General features: G+C 45.4%; 1 protein-coding gene across 1 annotated transcript in view; it reads left to right on the top strand.

Annotated features, from left to right (window-relative positions):
• LOC117537125 (proline-rich protein 12-like) overlaps positions 1–18151 on the top strand; it is a 61940-nt gene that overhangs the window by 24099 nt on the left and 19690 nt on the right. The window contains 8 exon segments of the mRNA XM_034202274.1: positions 3255–3412; positions 8043–8204; positions 8433–9387; positions 9389–12842; positions 13086–13298; positions 14568–14642; positions 16718–17516; positions 18046–18151. The exon segment at positions 18046–18151 is cut by the window's right edge and continues 478 nt beyond it. Coding sequence (XP_034058165.1) covers positions 3255–3412; positions 8043–8204; positions 8433–9387; positions 9389–12842; positions 13086–13298; positions 14568–14642; positions 16718–17516; positions 18046–18151 — 5922 coding nt within the window.

Genomic DNA, 18151 nt, shown 5'->3' with positions numbered 1-18151 from the left:
GTTCCTACCGGTGAAACAGGAGCCCATAGTCTCCAACTTCAAATACATTCTAATTTTAGAGCTACTAGTGAGGGCGGCAGTCCACTGTTTGTGTATTTGTAATTTGTCACTTGAGATTTGCATTTCACGAGCATATTGAACTAACGTTACATCAACCTCCGCTACACAAACATGATCTAACAACGTTTGTGTCTTAATGCTTGTTTATTGCAGTATTTGGCTTCTTACACTTTACTGGGTGAAGTCGTCAAATTATCTGTGCACAGTATGCGTACGTTATCACAAACAGAGCTGACACTCACTGAGTCTGAAAACCATGATGAGTCCGAAACCGTTTTCTGTTTTGCGCTGTGTGGAGTAATCCACTCATTCAGTCTGCTCACCGAATCTGAGTCTGCTGTTGACTCGTGCATGATGAGTCTGGATCTCTGGATCTGCTACGGTTACGGCTCTGAGTCTGCATGACTCTGCTATGTTTTGCACAGTGAGAGAAGTTCCCTTGATTCAGTCAGTCAGGATTTGCGAATCTGAGTCTGCTGTTGACTCGTGCATGATGAGTCTGCACGAGTCTGCAGGAAGTTTCACTGATCCGCGTCCCCTGAGCCAAACGATAACTTCTGGCAGCTATCCTACTGGCTAAAGGCTAGGCAGATGGACTGGGGTACGTTGTAATGTGATTTTACATGTTATAAGGAGAATAGCGAGTGACGCAATTTATAGTTTTAATTTGTACGTCACACCAGGTGTAGGACTCAAAGGAGAAGGGAAACTCGTCACTCCCAGGATCCGGGTTAATGATCCGGATGAATCAGGACTCACCCATCTCAAGAGTAGGAGCGGCTGAATATTCGGCTCTCCCCGACGGGAGTCGGCTCTTCTTCCGGTAGCTCGCGATCGACGTGTTGGAGACCCCTGAATTAAAGTATCAAGTCACCTCAAGTCAGAAGGCTCAAGTCCAAGTCAAGTCCCGAGTCATTGGTGTTCAAGTCGAGTCGCAAGTGTTTTGTGATTTTGTCAAGTCGAGTCCAAAGTCATCAAATTGGTGACTCAAGTCTGACTCGAGTCCAAGTCATGTGACTCAAGTCCACACCTCTGCCAGTAGGCATATGTTTTTTTTTACCTCAGGGAAAAGCTCAAGGAGGCCTTAAGAGAGGCTAAGGGCAATTATATATCTGTACATTGTATTTTGTTACAATGTACAGATTTACTTCAGATGGAAATAAATGCACGAAAGGATATTCTTGTCTGAACTTGGATCATTCCCATGCGCAAGATTCACTATCTGGTGCCTCAGCGGTGGGCCCGGCGCCACGAGGGGGCAAAAGGGGGCATTGCCCCCTCAGTTGTATTATTTGCCCCCTCACTTTGAGCATCATTCATCCATCAAAAAGTACAATAAATGTCACAATTATTAAATAACTTTAAATAATTATTTTCCCCAATACACATCAGACATGTGGGCAGGCAGTCAAGCAACGTGTAAACAAGCCTCAACCCCAAGTGAGCTTGTAGTCTTATGTTAGCGTGTGTGCTAGCTGTAAACACAGTCGGATGGGTGACCAAAATGTCCCCGTTTTCCGGGCAGAGTCCCCGTTTTCGGTGGCTGGTACCCGGTTGAAACTCCCGAAAATGTTCCCATTTTTGAACGTGCGTTAAAAAAATAGAGCAAGGTGAAATCAAATGTTACATGTCAGTAAAAACAGAGTAACAGTGTTGTGCCTGTTTGTAGCGTTAGCGTATTTCTTCTTCTACTACTTCTTCTTCTTCTTCTATTTTCTTTAATGGCGAATCGCTTCCACTTGGAGCATTTATCCCCACCTACTGTTGATTTATTAAATGTTTATATTAAATCCTTGCCCTCAGACCAGTGTTTTTGAGGAACTTGAAGATCAGCTTGTTTACTTCATTTCTTGATTTACTTTTGTGTATTGACTTGAAATCCATGTCCTTGATGTTATGTTGTTCCAGTGCAGTTTTCAGAATGAGTCTTTGTCTGTTATAATCCGGGCAGCTAAATACATGATGTAATTTTCCTCCCCAATTTTCGGCGCCCCCGATGGGTTGATGCGCCCTTAGCATTCGCCTATGCCAAGGGCCGGCCCCGGTGAAAACAATATGACATCAAAAAATAAGACAGACAACTACAGATAGCACCACACATGATGGTTACTTGTTATTATTTAGGGCTGCAATGGATGGATCAGGTTTTTGCCAAAGCGAGCCCTTTTACTAGAATAATAATGTGTTATGTATTATATCAACCGTATTGGTACAATGAGCGACATCTAGTGACGGATTTTGGAACATTGATTTAATTTTCTCATGGCAGTTAGACTCCAGAGACAAACCAGGGGACTTTATTTTTAATCTGTGTCTGTCCATTTGGTGTGTAGTGTTTGATCCAATATTACATTTGGTTTATATATTAGTCACTTTCTTATGAAATGCCAGGTTTTAGGCCTTGATTTGAACATTCAATCCTGAAAATAAAAAATCAACCAGATTAATGTTTCTTTAATCCTGACCTGACTAGAGGTAAGTAAATCTGTATAGGAAGACGAGTTAAGGGATAGAGGAGAAAAGGTTATGGTATAATCACAGAGCCTGTCCATTTATAAATTGAGGAAATCAATGTTAGTCTGTTAACCAAAGTGCAGCCATCTAATAATGTTCTATCTGTTATTAAAGATCAGAGGAAAAGAACAGAACGAGAGGGGTCAATCCGGAATACAAATAAAGAAGCGAAGAGATTGTAGAGCAGTGAGAAGGAAAAAGCTTGGTGTGTCAATTCATTACATTGCCAGTATTTTTTGTTATTGTGAAAAAAAATCGCCCCCTCGGATTTTTTAACAGCCCCCTCAGTCATTTCATCCTGGAGCCGGGCCTGCTCAGCGGCAGTTTTACTTTTCAGTTAATTGATCCTTTTGTGGGAAAAAGCATATCACTATTCATGTCATTAAACATTTCTGTCACACATTTTATATTCGTTTTAGTACTCAATTATTTAGTAACAGACTTCGGCTAATTGCTACAGGTTTAAACAAAAAGAAGGATGCACACATTCTACAGATGCTAGAGGTAAAGATGCTGCCTAATCTTGTATTCGTCATTGTTAAAAAACATTGTGGAGTGTGGATGTTTTCAACAGGTGAACGGAGCAGGAAACTGTAAACCCAGTCACAGGGTTGATCGAGTATAAGACAGCAGACATGTTTTAAGTAAAGGCTTGTAAAATGATACCATGTGTTCCTCAGCTTTGTGTATGGAGGCTCCAGGTCATCCCACCCAGACTCAGAGCTACTCCATCGGCAAACCTATGGCACCCCCCACCCCCTCCAGGGCTATGCCACCAACCACCACCCAGGAAGCTCCAGACAGGGGGGGGCCTGGGGGGCGGCTGGACGCACGCTGGGTAAGGACTCATCAGAAGGTATATCTGTAGAAATAAAAATGTCTATTTGTGCAATGTATTCAAGAAGGTGAATACAGGACTGAGAAGAATAAAGATTAACATTAAAGCTTGTAAATATGTTTCAGTATAAACCCAGAATAAAAGTAACAATAGTGGAGAAACCGTATGGTATGTTTGAGAATTGTTTAAATATCACCCAACCTCTTATTTTTCAAATCTCATATCTTTTAAAAGCCAATTAAAACGGTTTACCCAATGTCTGTCCAGATTAGTGTTGTCACAATCCGTGTGTCTACCGTCCAATTGTTTTTCTTTATTAAACACGTAAACGGAAGCGTCTGAGAGGCGTTTTTGCTTTTTGATTTTTACCTTACTAAATGGTCAAATGGTCCTTGGAGCGAGGGGCGGGGCGAAACTCACGGAAGTGATTTCAAAACAAAAGCACTCGTTTGCTAAAATCACACTTGTAATCACTACAGTATCCTGCTGAAGGACCGGTGATTATTATAAACAAGGGGAATTTAGCGATCACAACGAAAACGGCCAAGACACATATTGAGCCCAGAAAATGGATGTTATCAAGGGCTGTAAATATAATAAGCCTATGTCTAAAATGGACAACATTGTTAGGAGATTTAAACTATACAGCGGTTCTGCACTGCGGTCACTCAGCCGCCTCTAGAGTTTGTTTTTTCAAATCAGCTGCTCTTCATTATTCCTGCTATATTTGACAAGTGATACAAATATTTGTTACCACAAGTTCTTAAGTTAACTGACACTGTTGGACTCGGTTCTAGTTTGACTTCTACCAGAAATAAAATGAGTATACTTTTACTGTGTAGCCTACTTTGTGAGGCCTAATCCTCTGTCAGAGTCCCCTCCTTAGTAGGCTACATAATGCATGTTTTTCTGCTGTCTTTGATGAGTGATACAAATATAATTTTACCATTAGTTCTTAATGAAATGTATACTGTTTGACTTTGTATTAGCCTACTACTTACAATACATTGAAGTACTTTTACTGTGTATTGTTTGAGGAATACTCTGTCAAAGTCCCCTGCTGAGAACAAAATCAAGCCACTTCTGCTACGTTTGATGAGGGAATTCTTTTTTGTTCCCATTAGTTCTTCGTGAGATTGATCCTGTTGGACTACTACTGAAACTACCCCCACAAGTACTATGAAGTACTTACTGTGTACTTTTCCAACAATCCTCTGTTAATGTCCTCTCCTGAGAACAAGAATGCATGTTTCTCTGCTATGTTGAATAAGCGTTAAAAAACCTTTCTTCCTGAGACTGATATGGTTGGACAGAGTATTTTAAGAGGATAAGGTCTATCCTTCAGCACACTGACACACTGTCACTCTTGTTGGCTTCTTATGATGCTGCTGTCTTTTAAAATATGATTATTTCTCAGCCGCTAGTTCATTCCTCGCAGATTCTTCAGTCTCATCAGCCTCATCCTTCCATCAGTCCCAGTCAACGCCTCCAGCACACTTCCAGTGTCTGACTCCATATGATATTGTCATATATGCTGTAAGGGTGATGCCCCATGATCACAACATGACCCCTCTAGAGTCTGAGTGCCAAGGACCTCATATTATGTCATTAATGTTAAATCACCCATTATAACAGTTTGCTTTCCTTTTTCTCTTCTCTTAACTGTATAGCCCTGTCTTTAAGTATAACCCAATGTAAAGTCCTTTTCCTGCACCATTTTAAGGCTTCAAAACAAGCATTTTTACTGTATGTGTTTGGAGAAATAACACAATCAATGGCCCAGAATTGTACTTTATAAACTATGAATCTTGTGGTGCTTGAAGAAATACACACTGGCTAAGCCGGCCAGATTATATATATATATATGCCTTTTTTGAAGCTCTTTTTTGCAATATTTATTAAAATGTCACTAGTTATTTAAACAAACCACTATCTGAGGATAATACCACCAACCATAAAACACCCTGTATCTAGAGAGCCATTGAAGCCCATGAAGAATTTATCCTTTCACAAATCTTTTCAGCTGCTGTAAGTTAGGGCACTCTGTGCAGAACATTTAAAATATTCTTCATTTGCAGTATTTTTTTTTTTAATTGTTCAGAAAGACTGCATGTGCTTTATGCTATATATATATATATAAATATTTAAATTTGAAATGTTTGCACACAACATTATTAATTTATACATTTTTATGAATTTTTTTAAATTATGAATCAATTTATTTTATTGTATTTCCTTGAGGCTGGGGAAGATATCCAGCATGTATGGGGTGGTTTTGGCGCAGTGGTTAGAGCGTTGGTCATCAGATGACGTTGGTGAACTCCAGTTTGAATCCCGCCTCGGCCGCCACTGCGTCAGGCCGTTGTGTCCTTGGGCAAGACACTTTACCCGCATTTGCTCCTGTGGGTAATGTCCGCAGTAATGACTCTTACATGTCTAATATGTGTAATGTGTACTTGTAAAGCGCTTTGAGCACCTGTAAAAGCGCTCTAATAAAAAATGTAATGCATTATTATTATAATTTATTATGTAGTTCAACATGCAAATGTTATAATGCAAGTAAGTATAAATATAACATGGAAAAGGAAATAAAATACGTTTCATAGGAGGATGTGGATTTATTTTCTCTCACCTTGTAATTACACAATCAAACCATAATTTAGCTCTGGCCTTCACTCACAAAACATTTTTTTTTGAATTTGACAAATTTTTTGAAGCTCTATTGACTGACATGCAATGACTGGGACTGATGGAAGAATCTGAGAGGAATGAACTAGGAGTAGAGAAATAATCATATTTTAAAAGAAGGCAGCTTCATAAGAGGCCAACAAGAGTGACAGTGTGTCAGTGTGCTGAAGGATAGACCAGCTACCCAGGCCAGACTCTAAAGACTTTCCAAGGTGTAAAATGCTGCTGCCGGAGTACTGACTGGAAGTATTGCTGATATCAAGTACCATCCTCTTAAAAATACTCTGTCCAACAATATCAGTCTCATGAAGAAAGGTTTTTTAACGCTTATTCAACATAGCAGAGAAACATGCATTCTTGTTCTCAGGAGAGGACATTAACAGAGGATTGTTGGAAAAGTACACAGTAAGTACTTCATAGTACTTGTGGGGGTAGTTTCAGTAGTAGTCCAACAGGATCAATCTCACGAAGAACTAATGGGAACAAAAAAGAATTCCCTCATCAAACGTAGCAGAAGTGGCTTGATTTTGTTCTCAGCAGGGGACTTTGACAGAGTATTCCTCAAACAATACACAGTAAAAGTACTTCAATGTATTGTAAGTAGTAGGCTAATACAAAGTCAAACAGTATACATTTCATTAAGAACTAATGGTAAAATTATATTTGTATCACTCATCAAAGATAGCAGAAAACATGCATTACTAAGGAGGGGACTCTGACAGAGGATTACTCACAAAGTACACAGTAAAAGTAGGCCTACTTCATTTTATTTCTGGTAGAAGTCAAACTAGAACCGAGTCCAACAGTGTCAGTTAACTTAAGAACTTGTGGTAACAAATATTTGTATCACTCGTCAAATATAGCAGGAATAATGAAGAGCAGCTGATTTGAAAAAACAAACTCGAGAGGCGGCGGAGTGACCGCAGTGCAGAACCGCTGTATAGTTAACCGCTAAATTCCCCTTGTTTATAATAATCAATTAAGCTTTTGTTTTGAAATCACGTCCGTGAGTTTGGCCCCGCCCCTCGCTCCAAGGACCATTTGACCATTTAGTAAGGTAAAAAGCAAAAAGCAAAAACGCCTCTCAGACGCTCTTCCGTTTACGTGTTTAATAAAGAAAAACAATTGGACGGTAGATACACGGATTTGTCACGATACCAGCATTTTGATTTCGATACCGATACCAAGTCAAGAATTGCGATTCCGATTATTTTTCGATACTTTTCTTAAAAAAGGGAAACAGTCTTAAATGTAATTATTGTGCTTTATTTCACACCATAACCATAACACAAACTTTTAAACAATGAGAACAATAAATAAAATAAATGTCAAGAATTCGTATTAAATAAAATTAAGCATCATCTCAAACAACTTCGCTTCTGGCGTCTTTTTTGTCAACAAGCCGAGGCGCAGCGGCAGTTGCACTCCCACTTGCAGCCATGCTTCTCGTTTTCTCACATGCTCTGGCAGCTAGCGCGTGCACGAGAGAGGGGAGGGACTTAGAGTGTGCTTGAGAGGGGAGGGACTGCAGGCACGGCTGCAGTGCAGGGAGTGGAAGCAGAGCGCTGAACACACACGGCTCTTATTAAAACGGCACTTTCTCACCGGAGTACTTTTGCCCGTCATTCTTAAAGTACCGATACTAATGAAACGGAGGAATCGTAACGTTTTTAACGGCAGGGTATCGCGGTACCTTTCAAGTATCGGTACACCGTGCAACATTAGTCCAGATAGGAATATAATATTATTTGGACAGTGCAGAGAGGCATGGCTTCTCTGCTCTGTGCTTTTATACTTTGCAACACTGGGATCTTCATATGACTCTGTTACAGGGCTCAATAAAATAAATAGTAGGCACCTTTTCTTAAACTGTTTATATGATAATGGTATGATCCATGGTGAGAGATATATGAATAAAGTGACGGTTGTGATTTGTTGCCAGGCCTGTCCGGCTTCTTTGATGCCAGCCTCCACCATGCCAGCACTTCGGGTCCAGACCCTTCTGTCATGAATCTGATTTCAGCTCTGGAGTCACGGGGGCCACAGCCGCCCCCCTCTGCCTCCTCCCTCCTTTCTCAGTTTCGCACTCCTTCTTGGCAGACTGGTGAGTGTCAGCCTTTTATGAGAAATTCAACAATAGCTTGATGTTAGTTCTTGTTACAATTGAAAAATATCCTAAGTAATAATTTAATTTATGAAAAAAGTCATTACATTTGCAAAAAGTATCCAGAAAGTAGTGGGTTGGTAATCTAACTACCAATTTGTTGTGTTTTTAAATTTGAATACCGACCTGCATTTACCAACACTGTCCATGTAATGTTGTGTCCCCTAGCAATGCATACGCCGGCCCCAGCGGAACTCTTTATCTCAGGGGCCCTTCCTGGTTCCACCTCTTTCCCCCCCTCCTCTGCCCTCTCTGCTTACCAACATCCTGGCTCCTTCTCCACACGACCCTTCACCCCCTCACTGTCCCTGCAGGACACACCTTCATTTAGCCCCTCCTCCAACAGTTTGTTATCCCCCCATGATCCCCTGCTGCACATCAAAACACCCTCCCAGACCAGCTTGGGCTTAGATCGTTTGCTGTCTTCCCAGAGTTCCACCTATCGAGGGTCCCAGGAGGTCCTGGGCCCTTCTCAGACCCAGGGCCCTCCCACCTCCTCCAGTTGCCACCTGCCATCTCCCCAGTTCAACTTGTTGTCCTCTCAGCTCCACAGCCAGTCCTCCCAGCTCTATAACTCCTCCATGTTCTCTTCCACTCCAGCCCTGCTGCCCACAGCCCCCCCCCTGACTCAGCCTTCTCAAGAGAGGCCAGTTTCCCGGCAGGACAGTGTGATCAAGCATTACCAACGCTCCTCCCCATCCCAGTCCACAGCAGAGCAATATGCCAGCTTTGGGGGGTCATCCAGCTACCAGCAGATAGCCAGCCACCACCGGCACACTGGAGTGTCCTGCAGTCCTGGGGGGGAGCAGAGCCCTTCCTCCAACCCCAAGCCTTCACCACGGCTGGAGTCCAATACGTATCAACCTACGATCCAAACCCCCTACCCATCCTCCAGCTCCTCAACCCCCTCCTCTGGCACTAAGGTAGCCAAGAGTTCCAGCTCCAACAGTGGCTACTCCTCTTCAGTCTCAGGATCCTCCACCTCCCGGCCCCCACACACTCCACCCTCAGCCCCTCCCACTTCTTCTGGGTCTACTTCTAGCTCCAAGACGAGCACTGGCTCCTTGTCTTCCTCCTCTTGTCAGCAGCCCCCACTTCAATCAGCTCCGGCACCCCCCCCCTCTACCATTGGTATCATCCAACCTTGTTCAACAGCCAGCATCTAAACAAAGCCTCTCCACCTATGGTTCTCCACCTGGTGCCAAATCCAGCACGGGCCTATCGGATCATACCACTTCCCAACATGCCCAGGCCTACTCTCCTAACCAGCCTTCATCCGCACATATGGCCCATTCTTTTGGTGGCTTTACCTCACCTCTTGCCCAGGACCTGAGCTCTGGAGCAGGGGGATCTGGAGGGAAGGCTTTCACTGGTATTGGTTCAGGAGGACGTTCCTTTTCAGCAGAGATAGTCTTTGGGGACTCAAGCTTTGGTCCAACGTCTCTAAGAAGAGCCGGCAGTCCTTCCTTGGGGTATGGCACTGCTGGCGGGTCAAGTGGAACCGTATCAGGCAGTGGTGTTGGATCTGCAGAATCAGGGAGCAGGGCTGCTATTGCTGGTAATGGCGGCAACGACTCCTACCACCTGCCAGAGTCCATTCCATCACCCTCCATCAGTTCCACCACCAGTCGCCCTGGATTGCACTCTCCTGCTGCTGCTCGCCCTGCACAGTCCCCTGGGGGCTTAGGGGCTACTAAATATATGTCCTCCATTCTCTCGCCTAATTTTATGTCCTCATCACAAGGTTTCCCTGACACACACCTAGCGCAGAACCAGTCCTACCACACAACAAACCCCAAGCCAAAAACAGAAACCAACATGCAGGTGGTTGATAGATCCCAAGATGAGGAAGAAAACGATGAGGATTTCCTTATCCATCATCTACTACACACACAGAACTCAACTCCCCATCCGTCCCAGCATCACCCACCTCCTCAGCAGCTGCCCCAGACTCTCCCACAGGCTAGGGAAGGGGAAGGCAAGGGGGTGACTTATGATATCAACAAGATATCTGAAGAGCGCTACCACCTTCACAGTGTCATTCGTACCAACACCATGCCCAGCAGTTCAGGTCCGGGAACATCAATTAGTGAGGCAGGCAGTGGCATTAGCAGTCAGTTGGAAATATCACGGAAGAAACAGCAACAGGTCAAATCAGAGATGATTACCACAAAGTCCGGTCCTGAAGGGCTGACCGACCCTCTCTCCCACTCGCACACTACCAACCCCCATCACCAGCATGACTCCTTGGGGTCTGTTGCCCTTTATGGAAGAGGGGACCCTTACACCCATCACACCTCACATGTGTCCTCACATTCTCAGCATCCCCAGATCTCCCAGCACCCCCGGCACTCTCAGCACACACAGCACTCTCAACACACTCAGCACAGCCTTCCTCATCCCCTCTCCCACAGCCAGCCTCACATGGAGCTGAAGAAGTCATCAGAGGCCAATGACAATGCCTACTTGTGTAATACACCAGATCTGCAGCGGGCTCGACAAAGCCAGGTCCCCCTCTCTCTGATAGATTCCCCAACAGACCCTGCCCAGCCTCCTCACATGATGCAGTCTGTCCTTTCTCACACCACCCGCACTAAGATGGACCCCCAGCAAGCTCCATCACAGCAAGCTCTGTTGGGATCAATAGGAGGAGCAGGGCCTACCCGGGGGGATTCCCACCCTCAGGACCAGTCCTCACAGCTCCAGATCCAGCTCCAGGCCCAGGCTATGGAAACCCACTACAGCCTTGGAGGCCAGCCAAGAGATCAAACACAAGCCAGTCGGAACTCAGTGTCTTCGCTAAAAATGTTGGACCAATCTCTTTCTGGGACTAACAGCAGAGGCAGTGGAGGAGCTCTGGACAGAACAGGGGTGAGAGGGGCTGGAGGGGAGGGAGGGGGTGGAGACAGGCATAGACAGCAACACAGAATTACTCCCCACAACCTTCCGCAACAAACAGCCTCCGATCTCCATGACTTCCTCTCTGAACCAGATTTGAGCTTGCCCACCCCTTCTCACCTGCACCACCTCAACCAGTCTGAGGCCCATGTCCACCCCCATGCCCACCATCAACAGCAGGCACACACTCACCATCAGCTGGCACTCTCCCAATTAGCTCTCCCACACTCTCACCGAATGGCTACAAACATGGGAACTCCTCAACAACAGCATCAGCCCCAACAAAGGGACGCTGAAACTCTGTCTCACTCCCAGTTGGACCAGCTGAAACAGCACCAGTTTGACAGTGCCAGCCCAGTGAGAAAAGCAGGACAGAGTCAAGTTCAGCAGCAGCAGCAGCAGCAGCAGCAGCAGCAGCAGCGCTTTGGGCCTCTAACATCCATCTGCTTTCCAGATTCTCTCCTACACGACGAAGACCGCTCTTTCTTTCCTGAGATGGAAGACATGTTTTGTTCGGCTGAATACAAGTCGAGCTGTGCTGAGGATTCTGGGGCTGGACAGACTGCTCAGGAGAGCTTGGCCCAGGGCCATGGGCAAGAGGAGAGCTTAAAAACAGGAGGTGCTGGAGAGGGCTATGGGATGCTTGGTCACCACAGTGATCAAGAGTATGGACAGTATTGCCACAGCCATCCAGGAACAGGAAATGGCAACCTACACTTAGACCTTGACTCTATGAAGTCCCATGAGCTTCCCTCCACTGTGAATACTGACCAGCTCGGCCTTATCCAATCCCAAACCCCCACTATGGGGCTGAGTTCAGCAGTACAAGGGGATGGCTCAGTCAACAAGATGATCGGTGCTGTGGGAGTGGGTGGAAATGCAATGACTCCTGGTCTTACCTCACCTATATTTTGTTCCTCTCGACCCAAGAAACTGCTGAAGACAAGCTCATTCCACTTGCTCAAACAACGGCGTGATCCCCAACCTCTAACAAAGAAAAACTATGCGCAGGAGTACGAGTTTGAGGATGATGAGGATAAGGCTGATGGTCCTGCTGATATTCGCCTGAACAGTCGTCGCCTTCCTGACCTGCTGCCTGACTTGGTGTCTAGTTGTAGGAAGGCTGGTGGCTCATCAGGAGTAAGTGGGCTTAGTCCAATGATGGGTGACATAGACTTCTGCCACGCTTCCAACTACTCTTCCCTAGCACACCCTCCACAACTCCTCCCCCACGAAGGCCCAAAAAAAAAAGGCAGGAAACCCACTAAACCAAAACGTGAAGGCCCTCCCCGTCCACGAGGTAGACCACGCATACGTCCACTTCCTGAGCCTCCCTACTGCAGGGGGTTGATGGGAACAGTGGCTGGAGAAGGCAAGAGGGGTAGAGGACGGGGTCGAGGCCGTGGCAGGAAGGAGGAAGGGAGTGTTCAAATGCATTACAATATGAACAAAGCACAAAGCCTTCCATATCAGCAGCAGCACTTCAGCCAGCAGCAGCATGTCCAGCAGCATCCGGAGCAACACCACAGAGAGCAGGCAGACCTCCACCAAGCTCCACAACAACAGCATCAACAGCATCATCAGCAGCAGCATGTCTCCTGTCCTATCCAACAACCGCATCAGCAACAGCACCATCATCATCCACAGCAGCCACAGCAAGATCCAATCACACCTATCAAGGTACTGGCTCTGTTCTTCCATAATCATAGTCACTGCTCAAAGCATTTACATGCACTCCTGTCTAGCATTATAGACAATTGTAATATATCTCTGTGAAACCACCCTGAGGGAATTAACAATCAGCATTACTGGCCTTTGTCATATATCTCCTATAAAGCTAAACTACAGCAATTATAACAAGAGAAATGTTTCACATTATTTTTCTTTCTAACCCTTCCCATACATCCGTGCTGTCTCTCTCAGATCAAACTGCCCCTCCCCACCCTTTCTCCATCAGAATCATTGTTAAGGACAGACTCATTGTCCAGCGCCGAGCCGGTTCTGTCCGACGGGTCGGTGGGGTCTGCTCCCTCTCTGGGCCTGAGTCCTGGACCCAGCTCCGCCATGGACATCAACAGGAGTGAGGTGAACCTGACTCCAGAGGAGATGATGAAGAATCAGCATAAAGCTGTCGAGGTAAAAACAGTTTACAGTCCTGTGTCCACGTCTGACTGCTCACTAGTCATTCTCTCTCACAATGATAGACTTGTCTTTGTTGGGACAAGTATTACACTTTCCAATGGTTTGAAATGATGGTGAGTGCTGCATATGAATGAAATGAAGATCTCACCATGTAAATGTGAATGAGTGGCAGTGTGGGATGTGTAACCAAAGCTGTGAGTTTCTCATCTCTCTGTCTTATTACGCACACCAGCTTGAGGGGGAGTTCCTTTTCAGAGGGGAAGGTCATGATGACAAACATGTAGAATGTCTTGACAGAATTCCGAGGCAAAATATACTTTTCTGAACAATGTATTTATTTATTCAAAAATGCAATTTAGAGTCTCAATTTCAAGAATTTTTTATTTTGTTTTGTGTTATGCTCCCCCAGAAGATATCTGTGAAAAATCAGATTGACAGGATGTTATTGTTTTTGTGTAACCGGAAATAATGGAATTCCTTGAAAAATCTAAATATATGAATAACATGTATTATTATTATTGATAATATTAAACATTTAATAATTGAAAACAGGGCATAACAGTTTTGAATTTGACTGAAAGATTTGTTATTAAAACGTGTTAAATGTAACATGACAAAGACAACATTTATTGTCTTGACTTGTAGCAGAGTGACTTTCTTTTTGAAGTATTACAGAATACATGCAGACATGCTCTTCAGAAACTGCTTATTGCAAAAGTTACTTTTAATGTAACCTCCACATAAAACCGTGTCAAGAAACAGCAGCAGAACTGTGTGGGAGAGAGGACAGAGAACGCTTTGTATCCATGCAGAAAATGAGAACTGAATGATGTGTAGAAACAGATCCTTCTTCTTCATGTCAGGGTGTGCAGGAGAAGCAGCTGTACATAAAGAAGGGCTGCAGAGGATTGTGCATGACAGCTTGTATTTCATGTTGGAGGGAAATTAAATCTAGTTGCCTCAGCAACAGTAAGGTTCAATGTCTCTGCAGACTCTGTTGCCTGAAGTGACACCTTAGATTTCCAATGAAGCCAAACTGATATACAATTTGGTTATTAAGTATTTGAATACCTATTATTTTGTGTTTACATATTTGTATTCCTAATCTTAATCTAAATAATTGTGTCCCTGATTGTAAGAAACCCAAACCATGACATCATGCAGATAACTGTACACATCTTGAATGGGATCACATTACATTGTTGATGATCAAAGTTAAAGTAAACCGATTTTTAAAAGCAGTTTTCTCTGATCTTAACACAGATTACATGGAAGAAAGAAATTGAGGATCCACTGAATCCTGAATCCTGGGATGCTGTGCAGAAGCTCTCCAGTTCAGTAAGTCGCTTCACACCCTTGAGTAAATGAGCAAAGCCCAGAGCCTCATATATAATTCAGACCTCATTCATTCAAACTGCAGCCGGTGTAGAGAACACATCCTCTACCTTCTTCACACCTCAGCTGCTGAAGGCCCTTGTAAAAAAGGTAGCATGTTGCCCAGCTGAGCTCAAACTAAATATAGATTTGATTTAGTGGCGTAGTCTCCAGTGCAACACAAAGATAATACCTGAATTCTCAGCCATTTTTAGTGATTGGAGGTTTAGAGAGAAGGAGGTTATTGTTGACTGACAGCCAGTTCTTTCAGACTGACAAAAGAGAGGAGAGAGATGGCTGTTACCAGGGCAGCTGTTGCCACGGTTACTACATTTCCCAGTGCAGAACACTTGCTGCCATCTGCTGTCTGTGAAGCTTTATTACCTTTACCCGGTATATATGAAACTGAGCCACATGAACCGCACATCTAAATTATTGTTTTTTTTAAATAACATGCATTTCTGCAAAACATTTAAATATCCCAATCTGCCATTTTTTTAAAGCAAAACTTCCATACATTTTAGTAGTGAACAGGATATATTTTAAATTTGTGTAGACCAGATGATCAGATGGAATCAAATAAATTGTTTATCAAAAAATAAATGTCATTTAGTTGAAGCCCTTAAAGATCCTGCAGGATCTCCTGGAGGGTTCTGTCTGTCAGATCCCAGAAACGGGGGGTTACGTATTGTAACCCTAGTTATACAAGCACAGGCATTCACCTACTGAGATATCTATAAACGTAGCCGGCCCCTCGGGGCGGGCCTACCTAAATGTGCGCGCAAGCCCACCGTATATATGCGGCCACGCCTCCTGACTGTCATCCTACACCCTCTTCAGCAAGCGGCATAGGACAGACAGGGCCCCAGGTAGAGGGCTCCGTCTGTGCTTATATAACTAGGGTTACAATACGTTATATCTTACACAGGCTCCGCCCTCTACTGGACGTCATCTACTGGATAAACGCCCTGTCGTCCAACAACATCGACCCATCACACTGCCCCTGACCGGCTTTTGGTTAACAGCCACTGCACCGCAACTTCCTCTCCTCCGGTTGAGACCGTGGAGAAGTCGCGGCCGCAACTTACTTGGCTGGGTAGAACACACTCACACACGCTTACCTCGTGTAGAGTATGCATGGAAAATAGTGAGGAAGGCTCACAGGCAGGCGGGGAGAGTCCTCCAGCCCTGCCTGGGGCTTACCGTGCACTATGTTTCCCGGGTCCCTAAGGAGCATGGGGAGAACATAAGTGCACCATGTCCCCCACACACGCTTGCCTCGTGTAGAGTGTGCATGGACGATAGTGGAGAAGGCTCTCCCCGCCTGCCCTGTATGGGGCTTACTGCGCACCATGTTTCCCGGGTCCCTAAGGAGCATGGGAAAACATAAGTGCATTATGTCCAGGGGGTACAGCCCCCCCCCCCCCCCCTCACCAGTCCTGTGTTGCCCCAGCAAGTACAGACGATGAGAAGGAGCCAGACATGTCCAAGAGATAAAACCTTATGAAGGGGCCTCGCGTAGACCAAGACGCCGCCATGCATATGTCCTCCACACTCACGCCGTTGAACAAGGCTGTTGATACAGCCATACCATGTTCAGGTAGGTCCGCCCCGAGGGGCCGGCTACGTTTATAGATATCTCAGTAGGTGAATGCTCGCTGATTGAGGGTAGCACCCATAGAGTCCAGTAGAGGGCGGAGCCTGTGTATGATATAACAGATACAGAGGAAGACATGGGAATAAATCACAGCTCTGGCAACAGAAGTGGCACATTCAATGTTTTATATGAACAATGTTTCTGCTTTATGTGTGAATAGGCCTCTGTTTGCTCACATTTACATGACTTTGTTTACAACGTAATAAAGTTATGGGAACCGCAGGCTCTGCTGCCATCTAGTGGTAAACACAAATCAAAACTCTGTGAATCCAGTCGTGTGGAGTGAAAATTAGACAAGCTTATTGGTTGAAACAGTTTTTTGCAATGTAGAGAAGAATATAGCCTTCATCAGTGATTAGTTTGGCTCTGTTTCCTTTTGCAGGCTGATGAGAAGTCCTTTGACTTCAAACCGGGCTTCATGACCTCTTTTCTTGACTTCCTGAAGACAGGCAAAAAGCAGTCAGGCCTTGAACTCGGACATGACGGACATGAGCAGGAGTCCCTGGATCTGTTTTCCTCTCTGAAGGGGGGGATCAGGCCCTTATCCTCATTTCCTCCTGCTCTACTACCGACTCCTCCACAGCAGGCTGCAGGAACATTTAGCGGGGGGGGGCAGTGTGACGGGGCAGACCTGGCTCTCAGCAGCTGCAAGCCACTGGACGAGGATCTGAAGAGGAACCTGGAGACGCTGCCGTCCTTCTCCTCTGATGAGGAGGACTCGGTCAGTAAGAACCAGGACCTGCAGAAGAGCATCTCCTCGGCCATCTCCGCCCTCTACGACACTCCGCACTCATTGGCTGCTGCAATGGCTTGTGCCATGGCTAAGGCCCTGCCCACCCTGTCCCCGCCCACCCCACAGGAGTCCCCACTCAGCCCCACCCTCCCCGCCATGCCTCCACTCATCCCCAGTATGGAGAATGGAAAAGAGGAGGTGCTAATGTACACACAGGATCACATACAGGACAAAGAGGAGGAGAACCTGGTCTCCCCGCAGACCAATACAGAGAGAGCAGAGGGGAGGGAGGAGAAGGAGGGACGAGAGAAGGAGCAGCAGGGAGGCAGTGAGGAAACAAGCCGAGATCCACAGGGTCTGCTGCAGGGAGCGCTGGCAGAGCAGCAGGAGAAGGAAGAGGAGGAAAGGAGGTCTGAAGTGCAGACTCCCGAGGTCCTGGAGGTTGAAGGTACTGTTTCTCCCCCTTTCTTTTAAACTGTAACATCTCCCCTACTCAGTTTGTCTGTTCATGTCCTGAAAGGTTATATGGACTGAAACCATCTTAAGTCAGGATCCCTCACCAGGCAGCTTCTCATGGAGACGTCCCCCTGCCCTAATGTGACCTCACTATAGAACCTCAGTCTGATGACAGATGCTGATTTGTCTCTGCTGACTCACTATAGCAGAAATAACAACCAGAAGGAGTTAAAGGCTACCTTTTAAAACGTTGGTCTTGTGATGACATCTGAGGCGTCTTAATGACAACTCCATTCACTGGAGATATGCCATGACACCACTCTGAATGAAGAGTAAGATAACCTTAATGTTATTTAATTCATAGAAATAAATAAATTCACAGAAAAAAATATGTTGTCTCAGATGTTATTTGATGTGCCAAACACACCGAACCAGGGAAGGAAAATGCTGAGTCAGGTTCCCCCCCCCCCCATCCCTGACAGCGTTTCTCACTTTCTGAAATGTTTCTCCTACACTTTCAGGTCCTCCATCAGACCCTTCCCCTGCTCCTCCCTCTCCATCACCACCCCTCTCCGCCTCACCCCCATCCAATTATTCCCCCCCGCCCCTCCCTCCCCTGAGTCCCTC

The sequence above is a fragment of the Gymnodraco acuticeps genome, unplaced genomic scaffold (genome assembly GCF_902827175.1).
Source record: "Gymnodraco acuticeps unplaced genomic scaffold, fGymAcu1.1, whole genome shotgun sequence".
Classification (NCBI taxonomy): domain Eukaryota; kingdom Metazoa; phylum Chordata; class Actinopteri; order Perciformes; family Bathydraconidae; genus Gymnodraco; species Gymnodraco acuticeps.
The sequence above is the reverse complement of the archived record's forward strand: the minus strand, read 5'-3'. Positions and strand labels throughout refer to the sequence as shown.